The sequence below is a fragment of the Vipera ursinii genome, assembly GCF_947247035.1.
Source record: "Vipera ursinii genome assembly, chromosome: 1".
NCBI lineage: Eukaryota > Metazoa > Chordata > Lepidosauria > Squamata > Viperidae > Vipera > Vipera ursinii.
In genome coordinates, this window is record NC_139512.1 from 124,981,035 (window position 1) to 124,996,954 (window position 15,920).

General features: G+C 37.6%; 1 protein-coding gene across 1 annotated transcript in view; it reads right to left on the minus strand.

The window, feature by feature from the left end:
* The window catches only part of CNTNAP5 (contactin associated protein family member 5), a gene marked incomplete at both ends in the record, with an annotated part of 417,604 nt that overhangs the window by 10,688 nt on the left and 390,996 nt on the right, over nt 1-15,920 (minus strand). Inside the window, 2 exons of the mRNA XM_083349845.1 lie at nt 12,844-12,931; nt 14,721-14,847. Of these exons, the coding sequence (XP_083205971.1) occupies nt 12,844-12,931; nt 14,721-14,847 (215 nt within the window). The remainder of the gene's footprint in view (nt 1-12,843; nt 12,932-14,720; nt 14,848-15,920) is intronic.

Sequence of the window (15,920 nt, forward strand, 5' to 3'; positions counted from 1 at the left end):
AGTTCTTATTATACATAGATAAACTTGCTGACTTTGTTGTGTTTTGGGAATCAAGCTACATCACTGTTGGGGACTGCTGGAAGTCCACACTGAATACACTGTCTGAGATAAAGATAAAAAGTATATGGAGCTTTCATGTGCCTAAGTATCAACTTTATGTTGTACTAATATGTCATAATATGTAATTCTCTCTCCCTTTCTCTCTCTCTCCCTCCCTCCCCCTCCGGATTTCTTCGAAATGTTGTAAAAACATCTAGGGAGAACTGTCCTATGGTCATGTGTTTCCTTGGCCTAAAGGTCAAAACTACTTCCTACATCAGATGGAGAGTTAAGAACATGGGAAACAACTTCTCTATTTATAACCTATGGACTCTCTTTCCTTCTTGCTTGATATCATTAGTCATGGTCAGGGTTATGGTACAATGCAGAAAATTAATCATATGTTCAGATTGCCGGTGTGCTCAGTGGTGTTTTGAAGTCAACACCATCACATATGTGGTTCACTCAAGGACAATTTTATCAGATACCCTTTTATACACCTTGCTAGTGAGCTGACAAGATTTATGTAACTTTACCTGAAACAAACATCATATCTACCATAGTCTTTATATTCCTGTCTAGAAATGAACAATGAAGCTAGTTTGCTTACTTTTTCAGGCCATCTGTGTGTTTTACAGAAAAAGAGTTGCCCCCCCCCATGAACACTGAATATTTTGCATAATAAAGGCAGCTGGCTAAAATGACTCTTATACAGAAAGAATATTATAAAGGTTATATAAAAGAATTTATGAAAAAACATTTTTTTCTCAACAATCAGATTAACATGGTTGAAGTTTCTCATATATTTTGATGGAAACACCTTGTCAGCTCAGCAGTATTGGCTGCTATGTATGCTTACAGATGGAACTAAAAGTCTGATTGCATTTGATATACGCACTTTAAAATAATTTTTGATTGTGGTGTCTGCCTTGCCAGCAAAGAAGTCTTTTCATTCTTCAACAGCAGACAGGAGAGCTCTGCCCCTAACTTTAACCTAGCTATCCAGTTGACCCAGAAGCTAGAAAGAAAAGAAACTTTTCTTTGTGCAAGTCTTTATTTCTTTGCTGGAAAAAAAAAATCAGGGGCAGGGAAAGGTCTAGAAAAATAATTGCCTGTCTATCTACCCAAGTATTGTATCTCTGCCTGTGCACCATGCAAAAAACAAAAACATCAGATGTTCTTGCTTTGACATGGAGTTTAGAAGCTTATAAATTTAAATAAATGAATTAATTAAAACAAAACTTTAAATAAATGTATTGATTTCAATCTGCCATTTTACGTCCATTTATTCTACCGCTTGCTGAGGCATGCAAGGTGGAAGCCTGGAGGAGTAGATGGAGAACAAGGTGCAGAAGCTGTTTGGGCCAGGTTGTTTGTGGGACCATCTTTATTCCACTATTTCTGCCCGACATACAAGATTTAGCATGTTCCAAGGGCAAGTTTCCTCTATTAAACAATGTTATCAGGTTGGACTCAGAAGTTGTGTTTTCACTATGACAGCCTTGTAGCTCTGTATTCCTCCAGATAACCCTATGGACCTTTGGACCAGGAGCTTAGGACTGACCTATTATTAATGTGAATGTTATGAAGGGCAGATGTCATTTACCAGGGCCCCATTGGTTGTTTTTAATTATTGAGTATCCTGGTCAGAGTCACTGCTGTGAAAGGGGAAGCCATACTTATTATTCAAATAAATATTTTTTTTAAAAAACATTCTAATTCCATCAAAAGGTTACCTCACCTAACTCTAGCATGTATGCAAGATAGGATTCTCATGTCCAATTTGCCTTTCTGTTGATTAAAAGATAAAAATAATATAAAAAATAATAATAACTGTGATGTCTCTAGGCTCTGTGGTATAGAAGCATAAAAGCTAGGACAGTGATGGTGAACCTTTTACAGACCGAGTGCCCAAACTGCAGGCCCAAACCCACTTATGTATCGTCGGGCGCCAGGGGCGTGGCCCATTGGGTGGGTGTGACCAATTGGGTGGGAGTGGCTGCGGTGGTAACGGCAGACTGGGTGGGACTAAAGAGTTCAAACAAACAATTCCAAATTTGCAAGACCCGTTTTTCCCTACAAGAAATTGAAATTGATTGATTGATTCTTTTTTTTTCCCCACACGGTGGCGGAGGCCTAAAGTGAAAAAGTTTTATAAAACCCAGCTGAAGGCCTAGGACTGGGGCATCTGCGCGCATGCCCACAGAGAGGGCTCTGTGTGCCACCTGTGGCACGCGTGCCATAGGTTCGCCACCATGGAGCTAGGAGATGCAGACTTTTTTTCCCTTTGGGAAAATTTATTAAGAGGGGAAAAAAACTTTATTAAAGGAACAGCCTCCCCCATTTAAACTTTATTGAAATGGATACATTCAGCATTGAAAAAGATAAATTAGAATCCTGCTTAGATGATGTTCAGACAAATACAAATCAGTCTCAAAACAAAACAAAACTACATCCTAAATAAAACAGAGTGTCCTGGACTGACCAGAGGATTGCACTCATTTGCTAGAAATTGATTGCTCTTTTCCAGAATCTCTGGGAAGATGCTCATTCTTCATCATGGCCTATAACTCATATTGGATGACTTTTCACACTGTTCATTGACTTGTACAGAGAAATAAGAACCTGAGACAATAAGAACCTTAGCACAACATGGAAAACCAATAATAGTATAAATTCCTGTTGACATTTTGACCATTTCTACAGAAACACCCATTTTCTGAAACAAAAGTTTTCCTGCCTCATTTAATCAGACTTCCCCCAGATTCATGGCAACCTATCAGGGGCTAACAGTGGTAAGCCTGTGCTTTCCCCAGTCTCACTCAGTCCACATATTTCAAACATATCCTGCACATCTTGTTCTCTCTCTCTCTCTCTCTCTCTCTCTCTCTCTCTCTCTCTCTCTCTCTCTGTATGTGTGTGTGTGTGTGTGTGTGTGTGTTTGTCTGTGTGTGTAAGTAAAATGAAAATGCAGGGTGGGCAAGCAGACTGTATTCATCGCAACCACAGTAATATTTCCCTTCACAACCGAGCTTTTCAAAAACAGAGGGTTTAGTGCCCTCACCCCACCTCAAAAGGAAAAAAAAATATTAGCAGAGTCTGAAGTAGTATAATTCAGGAAAGATTTGTAGCATTTGTCATTTGTTCACATTCAAATTAACTCTAAATATTTTTAAACTGAAGATTAAATCTGATTTGGTGTTACGTTGCAATATTAAAACCACCAAGAATTCTAATCCTATTTAGGTACTATATGATTTTGAGCCCTTAATCATGTGAACCAGAAAAGTAGCATCTCCAATGATGCGACTCACATAAGGTCAAACTTATGGAGACATCAATGCATTAGTGTAGATGTCTTTTAAGCAGAAAAATCACTGGGCATATAATTGCTAGTTACTAAATGAGTCATATTCTTAAAAATGAAATCTCCTGGCTTGTAAGGAAGCCATTGTATGTACAACAATGTAGAAGAATGCTTCCTTTCTGCATAGTGAATACATTGAGGAGTATTTGAGTAAGATCAACATCATACATTACGCTCAGAAATGAAATGATTAGCTGAAGTTCTTTCACAACTGATGGAATACACTCCCACTATGAAAAAAACAACCAACCACAGAGCTGAAGCTTTGAAAGAACTACAAAAACAGATGTATAATACAATTTTAAGGCAATTAGGGCATGGATAACCAGGCTTTCCTATCCAGAGCTAATCAAATGAATTGCAATTTATCAGTTTTTTAAAGCCATTCAGGCCACTTTTGGAGTATGTTGATTCAAAAATAAGATATACACAATTTTCTTGGATGAGAAAAGTGCCTTCATTTTGTTATGATTCAGCTTCAGGTTACTGGCATATACGCAACCCATTTTTTGATGCAGGAGAAGTTTTAACACCTCCACTGCTGTACCTGATAAATGAGACACCAATATTAATATTTCACTCCAAAATCTTTGCTCCTAGGAACCAGCACTTTCATATAGATGTTAAAGAACAGAAGAAATAATGGGGGAATTTGTAGGATTCTATTTCATTAAAATGAAATCTTGTAAAATCCTTTGATACAACTTTCTGAACCTGAACTTGCGGATAAAGAGTTAAACAAACCCATGCTCTCCAATGCTCCAAGCCATCTTAATAGGATTACTTGGATGGGAAACTCCATGGTCACTTTTGGATGTGACAGCACAGGGGCTTGAGGATCAGGATGAACCCCCTGACAATCATATGATGTTCTCGTCAGGCACTTTACTGTATTTTGGTAAGACCTGAATACTGCCTGTTTTCAAAGCAGCTATATTACTGCAGATATACCATCATTTTGAAGATCAATCTGTGTACTCATTGAAGGGGATGTCTAGTGGCCCTGGCCCAAATGTCCTACATATTGGCTGAAGCAAGGGTTAAATGCTTATTATTGGAAAGTATTCAGTAGATAGCTGCGGGGATTTTTTTTTAATGTAAAACCATGGGAGTATGTTCTGGATGTATGCATCTGGTCAACATCTGAGCATGAGTTAGCTATGAGGTTTTCATGTATTCATGACTATTGATTCTCTGTGAATGTTACAGGCTCCCAAACAAGCATATACATGCCAGTTTTCTGGCAACCTAAATTACTCAGTAGTAAAATGCTTGCTTGAATATGGAAAGGGAAGTTATGGTCTTCAGATAATCTGTAACTGATGAAGATTGGGTGTCTTCCAGCCTTGTAGGGTCCATTTTTGTTACCAACTAGGTGAAAATTTGCAATATTTTTTTCAATATTCTACAATTAGTTTCCAAACCATCGGTACATAATTCAGAAGGCCCCTAGCATCTACAAAAGACAATGTGAAATAACTTTTGTTTAAAAGGAAACTATTATGAAGGACATCATATAAACCATTGTTGCTTTTTTGTGTCACATCTCTATCAATAATAAATCTTCTAATTCTTTTTCATTCATCTTCTAATTTTCTTTCCCATCATTTTGAATCTATGCAACCATGGTCACAGACTATGTTTTGTTTAATTATCAGAATTTTAAATCTATTAAGAATGTGACACAGAAACACCAAATTTGACATTCAGATACTGGACATCCTTTTTTACATCATGGTTCTTCATGCTCATGAACATTCAATTTGGGGTATTCTAATAACCATCTAAAATTACTATTGAAGTCATTGCAAAATAATTCTCTAGCATTTGGGGAGGGGGTTGAAAAGCATGTTAGGCTGCCAGTGCTTTACCTGCATCAAAAGATGTTTCTGCTTTGTATTTTTCTGCAAATCACTCCTTTTATTTGGCCTAAGTTCTATATTGCATATTTCCACCCATGTCCTCCAACAAAGAGACTTCCTTACTTGTACTATCCTTACAGATCCAGAAATTGTCAGCCTAGTGAAATGAACCTTATTTCATTTTAATAGAGAAATCAGAGGAACTGGGCAATGGAAAAACTAGTCATCTGGAATCAATGGCAGAACTCTCTCCAATAGAAATTAATATTATAATAACAAGATTTACTTTCATATTGTTATTTCAATTTGATAACTGCAATTGCTGGCTGGCATGGTCACAAATTAGATAGAATACAGCAGGACAATAATTAGCAATGAATTTCTGCACCGTAGCACACCAGCCATGCAGAAAATCACCCTATGGTATACTTGTTTCAGAGCATTGCCACTAAATATAAAAATTGTGTCCTTGGGGCACTTTTGAAAATGAGTTCTTCAGTTAGGAAATACTAGCCATATTTTCAGCATGGATCTGGGGAAGAAATTTTTAGATTATCTGGTGTTAATCTCTCCTTCTATAAGGTGTGTCCATAAAGGATTGTTGAAGGTCTCTTTGTGAGAAAGAAGCACCATCTGCATTATATTTCACGATCAATTGGTTTGAGTTCTGGTCCTTTTTTCACATGAAGGTTTAGGCTTCCACAGATATTTATTTTTCATAATTCTGGCACTCTTTGTCAGGGTCATTATGAAAGTTGTACATTTATTATGCAGAAAGTACATTCTAATTTTAAAAATATAGGGGAACAAGGAAACATTAGACATATTATCTAATCAACACTCTTAAAACACAAGTAGAAAAAGTTTTGCTGATATCCCAGCAGGGAGAGAAGAAATGAAAGATAACACAATACCAAGGGTGAGATATACTCACTAAACACATATATTCCCTCACTACTTGGGAGATATTACATTAACTTGAGCAACAGAAAGATCAAGGCCATCTTTATAGGATTTATTTTATAAAAGAGCAAGTGGTTGGATATTTACAGTGTGATCTTGAAACCTACAAATATGAACACCATTAACCATGACCTCAGACATCTAGAATCAGGTTGGCATAAATGGATGTTCTAGTTAACACAACCAACCAATGCATAAATACAAAATATGACATAGATTACGAGAGATACCACACAATGCCATTGTTAGAACATCTGTGTGCTCTGAAAATATGCACAAAAATGTCATACTTGTGTTGTATTGGTATTGTGCTACAACAGTTGCCCTCATGACTATTAATATGTTTACTTAGCCTATCAAAGTGCTCTACTTCAGAAGATGTAATCAAAATCATGCTTTATGACTTCATTGTGACTCTGGGAAGCCATACTTCCGTATAATCCAAATAACCTCTATATTATTATTATTATTATTATTATTATTATTATTATTATTATTATTATTATTATTATTATTATTATTATTAATTCAACCTTTATTGTTTGTATAAATAACTCAAGGTGGCATACTCCTTCCTCCAATATTTTCCTCACAACAACAACCCTTTGAAGTGGATTGGGCTGAGAAAGTGTGATTGGTCCAAGGTCACCCAGGTCAGTTTTCATGCCTAAAGTGGGACTAGAACTCACAGTCTCCAGGTTTCTAGACTAACCCTAACCCTAACCCTAATGCTAAGCCTTAACCATTACATTAACAGAGTCGAGCTTATGCATAAACTCAGAAGTAAAATGTACTGAAATAAATGAGGCTTGTAAGCAAGAAAGGAAACATCGGGTTGTACTTTTAGGGTATTTTGAGTCAATATTTTAACCATGAAGATAATGTTGGGAGAAAAAACTACAATGAAGAAAACAAATAGATTCACAGGGGAAAAAAACACCCTGTTGACCTCTATAACAGAAACAATTTATTTTGCCCCATGCTAAGCACATTTTTTTCCTTCGGGCAGATTCAATGGCTATTTCCCCTTTAGGCGCAAGGACTCAGACACTTATCTTTAAAGCAGGGGGCTGTATCCATCACTATCATTTTACAGGAAACTCCTGATATGCTTATTTTGTGTATAAATCAGATATGCCACCACAACCTAAGATATTTTTTATTGTTTATTTTATTGTTATTTTTTCATTCAATGTCTTAAACCATCCATTGAAACAATGCAAAATGTCAAAATACAACCATTCCCATTTGGTTCAAAATGCCGAATACTGAAGTGAAAAAAAAAGCCTTCGTGGATAAAACTTAATGAAGATTTGTAAATGCCAAAGAAAAATGCTTTTGAGAGCAGACAGCTGCAGTCAATTGAGAGAACAATAGTTCATTCTAAAAATAATGCTCCAAAAGAAAGACTTCACGAGGAAGAGGGTGGAGACTTTACAACCCTCCATTTGGGCAACCCTTCCCCAAGGGGTTCTATAGACTCTCCCTAAAGTATACCACAAATCACAGCAATTAAGTAATGCAAACTCTATTTCTGACAATAATAGCAGTCTCTAGAGGTGGGACTAGAATGTTTTTCTCTCATCGTGAAACGATTCTCCCCAACAATTACTGCGTACTGAGATCCAGGTAGAATTGGACAGTTTGGAGGGGGGGGGGAAACCACCCTCTAATTGTTCTGAGGGATGGCTGACATCAACTGGCAATTCTTAAGTGGAAGATCAGATTCCACTTCTACAATAAAAGTAATCAAACAATTTCCTAATACGTTCAGAAAGATACATTGTGGAACCGTTTCTATTTCAGAACAGAACAATGGGGTCGGTAGTGAGAAGGGAGGATCTTGGTCCTCCTGATCTTTCATGCTCCATTTCTAGTGGTGCTATTTATTTATTTTTAAGACAACCAATAACATTCAAAAGCTTTAAATTTGAAAATATGATGTCAGGTTTCCCAACTGTGTATGCATATTTATTGTGTGCATGTATATGTATGAGTGTAGAGGTTCTTTCTCTGAGCTTTTGAGTTGGTTTCCGAATGTTTTGTTACCAGGCTAGGTAACATCTTCAGTGGAATTTAGGGGAAAATTCTGTTCTCCCCTAAGTTCCACTAAAGATGTTACCTTGCCTAGGTACCTACTGTACTTAGTTCAGAAACCAACCCACAAGCTCAGAGAATGAGCCAATGAAGTATAATGTTAAATGAGGACGGGGGAGACCCAGGTTAGTTGCTTTTCTTTTTAAAAAAAATACATATTATTAGATTGGAAGACCACCTGATTCCAAAAAGAAAATAATTCCAATTCACAGAAAGAAAACCAGTTAAAAAAATCTGTGTCCAGGAAATCAAAACAACAAAAATACAATCAAAACCACTAACAACAACAACCTAACAAAGACCCAGCATCTACTGCTAACCCCAGACCTTGGAGCCGAGCCATATTTTAATGACTTCTGGAACAACTCTAGAATGAGAAACTTGGGAGATTGGGATTATTCAATTGAAGGCACCTGCAGCATGCACATTCTGCTCAAACTCATTGGTTGAGTAGATAACTGAGCTCTATACCATGTGTAGTTTTATAGCTGATAACCAACACTCCTTGAAATGCATACAGAAAGTAGCTAGTAACCTGTGTATCTCATAAATCAAGGATGGCACATAGTTCAACTTGACTTTGAAGTTCACATTCAGTTATAGAAACTTAAATAGTAACGTTAGGTCTGCATTGTTTTGTAATCCAACCTAATTTCCAAAACTGAAGCCAAAAAATGGTGGTTTGATTGCAAAGATTTAAAGATAGATATAAAATCTAATGCTCTCTGCCTCCTGTTTCTCTCCCTAGTCTGAAATTTTAGGTAAACAATGTAAGCTTTCTTCCTTTTGCTACAGTTGTTATCATCACACAGAGCTTCGTACAGCTCTGAAACTGTGAAGGAGCAGGCTGAATTTTGTGAAATCTAGAACCAGAACAAGCAGGTTACAAGTAGTAGACTGTAGGCTCTACCCCAAGGAAATTGAAATTGTGTCCAGGTTGATGATGTTTCCAATTCATTTCATAACGTAAGAGCTACGGCCTTCCATTTATTGGATTCCAGGCCCAATCAGACACATCCAGCTTTGTCATTAATGAGAAAGACAGGGAACTATTGTAGGCTGGAATAGATTTCTTCAATAATTAATTATACTCTGTGATCAGCTGATGTCCTGTTTGAAGCTAGTGGTCAGGAATTCCAATCTTTAGTCCAATTTTCCTAACCTAAAGACCTTAACATATTTTGAAATTATAATGCTCAAACTCCCCATCAGCACAGTTGATGAACTTGCTATCTTGATGTAATCTCATTAGCATATTTGAAAAGTACCTATTTGGGGAAGGCTAACTTAGAATATTGGCAAGATAAACACTCAGGTTTGGAAGGATTTAGAATGTAAATTGTCCCATGAAATTAGAAGAACTGTATACTTCCTCCACCAAATAGCTAGATAAAATCTGAAATAATGCAAGAATGCAAACTTTTACCTTCCAATGCAATACGAGAAGGAATAAAAGAAAAAGAAACATGAATGATAAAAATAAAATTCATATTTGGAATTGGATTTATATTTCTTTATCCATGTAATAAAAACCTAGAGATCAAAATCAAGGGTGCTCACCAGATAACATTGTTCTGGAGTTGTAATTTTAAAACCTGTTTTTTAATCAGAACTGTAATTTTGCAGAGTTTGGGTTATACCGTATTTAAATGGCTATTGGAAAAAATAACTAATTTCATATATTATCCCTCATTTCTTGCTTAGTTAACTGACACTGCTGACACTGTTTCATGTTCCATTCCACCTGGCTTCTGAGATTTATATACAGTTAATTTCAGAACTGGCTTGTGTGCAGACTCTTCAATTCATTCAGTTAATCTTCCCCTTGAATATAAGATATGGACATGCATGAGTGACTATGCACATAAAAAGCATCCCCTTTAATTTAATGGAAAACACAACCATTTAATTTCAGCTCCTTTACTGTCCTGAAAAATTCCCAGATGAGATATTCACATCGAGGGAAAACAGATTGCCTGGAAGCAAGGTAATTAATTTCAGGAAAAGGCTGGGTCTGTTTCATAGCCTCGCTTTGATAAAGATAAGGAGATTCACATCTGGAGTGCGTATCCATTGGTGTCTTTAAATTTTGAAGCACTGAACAATGTCCACCTGTTAGTAATCATTAAATGGAGCCTCCAGCTAGACTATCAAGTGCTTTAACTAAAAGAAATGGCAGTTGATTCTGCAGAGAGTTGCTTGATTAAATAAAGAGAAGGGACAAGGGGTTTGCGTATGTTATCATTTGCACATATGCAAGGGCTAGGTTTTTTAAGGATATGGAGAGACATACAAATCAAACTCAATGGCTTTGTGTGCTTTACTGGATCTGAATAGTCACTTCCTTATAAGTGTTCTTGGATGCACACTAACCATCTATCTCATTCTCTTGTTCAGCAGCAATTCCAGTCTAGTCTTTATGCCATGATTTTTACTTCAGGCTAGGTGATTGGTTTAGTCCAGCATAAATGTATCCGTTCTGAACATTCAAGGACACAGAGTGGGAAATCTTTTATTCTCAAATGCTGGTCTTTTAACCTAAAAATAATGGTTTAATTCCTTAGATGCTTGGCATAACTGCAATGGAAAGTACTCCTGTTTATTTAAAACATTTCTATCCCATGTTTATCTCAAAGAACCAAAAGGTAAAAGGTAAAGGTTCCCCCGCACATGCATGCTAGTCGTTTCCAACTCTAGGGGCCGGTGCTCATCTCCGTTTCAAAGCTGAAGAGCCAGCGCTTGTCTGAGGACGTCTCCGTGGTCATGTGGCCGGCATGACTAGACACCAAAGGCGCACAGAATGCTGTTACCTTCCCACTGTAGTGGTCCCTATTTTTCTACTTGCATTTTTACGTGCTTTCGAACTGCTAGGTTGGCAGAAGCTGGGATGAGTAACTGGCGCTCACTCTGTTACACGGCACTTGGGATTTGACCCGCCAAACTGCCGATCTTCTGATCGACAAGCTCAGCTTCCGAACCCACTGAGCCACCGTGTCCCTTAAAGAACCAAAGGCTGCTCACAATAAAAAAAAAACTTCCCACCTCACTTTATTATATACACTGTAATCATAGACTCATTTTCCTGGAATAAGTGTAAATGAGAGAGGGGAATTATGAGGATTTTGAGGAAGTGGTAAGAGTTTCAGTTCAGTCAGAGAATATTCAGGGATTGCATTTTCTTTACTTTTCCAAATGACAGGACTTTTTATACAGTCCTCCCTTCATGATTCTCCTCAGCCCAGCCAGCATTCCTCTTTACCTATGCATGCAAAGAAAAATACTGGATGGAGATAATGTGAATTCTGAGGGAAGGAAGGAGAAAAAGATTTGTAAATTATCTCAGTCAAAAGGTTCCCAGTTCTGGTATTCCAGAGGTCAACCAGGCATAAATTGGTTGTCATCCTAATAGTTCCTTGGCAATGTGCAGTTTGAGTAGAAAGTGATTTGACCATGAGAAAGGACAGATATTAATGTTCTCTAGATTCAGCTCACATTTCATCTACTCTGTGCAAACAATACATCAGGCCTGTGACCAGTGGTGGGATTCAGCCAGTTCGCACCAGTTCGGTAGATTTTTTGTTGCCCAGGCCCAGAATGGACTTCCGGAAGTGGCATCCACACAGAGAACTGGTTGTTCACATATTTGAATCTCACCACTGCCTGTGACCATCTATGTATATTATAGCCACTATTACCTGTAACATGGTTGTCATGGTTGCCATGATCTCACAAGTCTCTCTGGAATCCATTCCCAGAATTCAAGCTTTCCAACATCAAAAGCTTTGGGACTCCAATACCAGACCTGATGTGGCATCCAGGTGCCTATGGACAGTTAGTCCAGACTGTCATTATGGCCCAATTTAACAGACATCTGCAATAGTCATCTCCAGGCTGGTGCTGTTAGTGATTCAATGGTCTCAGAACAATTGCAGCAACACTCTTGGTTGGCAATGTGGCAATGTGGCTTAGCACATGTAATAGTGCTATACCTCTTAAATTGCAACCATGTACAAACTTCCCTAGCAATAAACTCCATTAAATTTAACTGAATCCATTTTTAAATGAGCATGCATGGGATTGTACTGTACCAGCTTCAAAATACTTCATTCTCTTTGCTGTTGTTATATTACTTCTATTTTGCCACTCAGTAAATATGGAATGCTAAAAAGAACCCCTAAAGTATTATCTGCTTTACAGCCTGCTCCTATTTTAGAAGTCTGTGACAATCAGCTATTGAGCTGTTCAATAGCCCTCATAACTCAACATTTTTCTTCCATACTCTTCTTGGACAAAAAAGATCTTATAGTCACGATCAGCATTTATGTCTGGCCAAGTTAAAAAAAAAAAAGAATGTAAACTCTTGCGAAGAGTTTAATACCAGCACTGTTTAGACATAGCAGAGATGTAAACAACATATTGAAAATAAAAGTGTGTCAACATGTATTCAAACAATACATTGCATAGTTGACCATAATATAATTATCTACAAGTCAGAAAATTATTACGTATGCCTACCTGTCACTTTCCCCAAGGTCAGTGATTTGACGGCTCTGAACTCAGCCTCGGAGGAAAAGTTGTGCTTGACTTTGAGAACCTGATCAATCTGGAAAGGAAGCAAAAATGCATGGTATTAACAATGCTTTAAGCAAGTGAACACCATACTCTTTTGTTGGTATGCATTTTTTTTCCACATTTTTTTTCACTCCAACATGAGGCTCCTGTCAGGAAAATCTTCCCCCTGCTTGCACAACACTGAGATTTTGAGAGCAGCTCAATAATTCCCCAAGCTTGTATCTGTCAGCTTTATCATTCCAATATCTGTGCAGGTCAGACAGTGTTGGGAGGCTGTCCAATTTGTTTTCCTAGAAGTGAATTTAGCCTGGATTTTTAATCAGCATGATGCCAATTCTGTTTTTAGTTTCTTATGTTACTATTCTATATATTCCTATGCCAAGTCATGCACAATAGGAGAACAGTGTTTGAGAAATGGAGGACTACAAATCAACAGGTGTTTAGAATTCATTGATCTTTCATTCTTTATGTGTCAAAGCACAGAATTATTAGAATAATTCACAATCAGCCTTCTGATCAGATGCCTTATATTGTAATTAGCACAACAGGCAGAACAATGTTATTTGGGTAAAATCATTTTGAGGTCATTAGCGCAAACCTACTGAACTGTATTCTCTTGAATACAGGGTGAGCCAAATGCAAAATTCATACATAGATCCTTTTGACATTGTAATCCTTAATCAGCCTATACATTTAGATTTAACTTAAATGCATCATGAAGCTAATTAATGCATTCTAGATCTGTAATCAACTGGTGTTGATCAGTGACATCAGGAGCCAATTATTTTTTTCTTTTTGACATTTTTCTATCATTCTTCCTTTAGGTTTCTCTCTTTAGGTAACTATGGCATATACCAATATAAGTAAGAACAAGTTCTATTCTCTGGTGGTTTTTTTACCTTAATAATAGATCAAAGTATGTGTTTCTAGTCTTCTCTACTCCTTGGAATTCAAAGAACAATTTTACTACAAACTTTACTGGGATCCCATCAGTTTTTACATGGGAGGGAGATACAAACTTTGTTTTTTCACTATGTGTTTTCATTCTCCAATATCTGTAGCCTATTATTTTAGGTATGTGGATGATATCATTATATTGGCAGGAAGTGACTTTAGTAAATATACCAACTGAGTTAATTTTATAGGCTAATTATAAATTGGGAAAAAATAAATAAAAATAACATCAATAAATATTAAATCCCTAAATTAAGCATTATGCTAACAGAGAAAGAAGTGGAGTTCTTGATTCTTTCTGAGCTTGGTTGTCTGTTTGCATATATTTCAAATGTCTCAAACAACCAACCAGCTGCAGAAAGCACAAATCAACTCTGATCTATAGACTGTATATACTCTTCTAGAGAAAAAAAAGTACCAGGAGTGCTGCATTTTGAATGACATGGGATCAAAGCATGGCAATAAGAAACAGGGCTGAATATAGGAGACTAGTTATTTGAAAAATAAATAAATTTAGGATTTGTCAACTGATTATATGTTGTTATGACTTGCTAGTTCTTCTGTATGGAGTAGAAACATGGGCAATGAATAATGAAAACTCTGGATCATCCTTTTTTCTGTTCTTGAGCCCCTTATTTCCAATCTTAAAGTAGGTGCTGCAGCCAGAAGACAAAACAGTCACTTGAGTGGGCAAGCACTTATCTGACCCTGCCACTGCTATACCTACTGACAGACCCAGCAGCAACTATAACAAATATGGGCATGTGCTTTTCAGGACAGGTATAAAATTTATCTTTTCATTTGATTATTAAGGACAGCAAAAAGTTCAGGAAGGTGTGGGCCACAACAAAGGGTAAAATAGATACCTGAATAGTCAGCTCTCTTCTATCTCTATTTATCTTCACACTGTGTAGTTCTCTGTTAGCAAAGTTTCCAGAATCAATTGTGAAAATAAGGGATTTGTCTTTACTCAGTCTGTATCGGACTTGCAAGCTTCCTTAAAAAAGAAGAAAGAAAGATGTTTGATCATACAAAGCGCCCATTCCTAAATCACTAAATTGCTGTGAAGAAGCAGGAAGTAAATCTAGGCAGAAGAAGCCGCAGTGGGAGAAGGAAAAAAAGAAAAAGATTATCAATTTCAGTTGAAGAAGTGAAGTGCTTTATACATCAGATCCACTAAATCATAGATCTGTGAGTCTTAAAAACAACTGGCAAAACTTGTCTGTATTTTGTCCTTAATAGAAAGAATCATAAAGTATTTATCCTATTTGTGTAAGAAATGCTGTATCTCAACTTTCCCATCCCTTTAATCTTGGACCTTTCCAAGAGTCTGTCTTATGGTACATCATAAATAAAGACAAGAGGATGCAAGCCAACGAAGCAACAAGATGCTGAACATAAAGGGAAAAGTCATGTTGATAATTCAAGCAAGTTGAATCATAACCTGCAGATGTCATCTAAAAGTCCCTATAACTTAAGCCAGGGCTTTTCAACCAGTGGTACGGGCACCACCTGTGCTACATTGGCACCTGGCAGGTGGTACACGACTATCCTAGAAAAGTGGTAGCGGGCAATGGGAATGAGCTCAGCCGGTGGCAGCACCGCCCAAGCCTGAGTGACAGATGGCTGGAGCTGCAGGGCTATCAGGGCTCAGCGGAAGCGCCAGGATCAGCGCCAGGCTCCAGCTGGAGCTCATCACTGATCCTGGCGCTTCTGCTGACCCCAGAAGAAGCACCAATCAGCTGGAATGTTGCAGCATCTCCAGGGTCTTGTGATTTACATTCAGATGCTTTGCAACTGATTCATATTTATGACGGTCACAGTCTCCCAGGGTCATGTGAAGTGACCAAAACCTGCTGCAACCACCCAGCAGAGGAGGGGGGAATAAAAACCAAACACCCCCCACACACACTGCCAATCCTCAACAGAAATGCTCATGACAATAAAAACCTTGGACAGGAGGAAGAGCGCCGTCAGATGGGCAGGCAGGTGTCTTACTCGGCTGTGGCTTGGGGGGCACTTTGTTCAGTGCCATTGTAACTTCAAACAGTGACTAAGCGAACTGT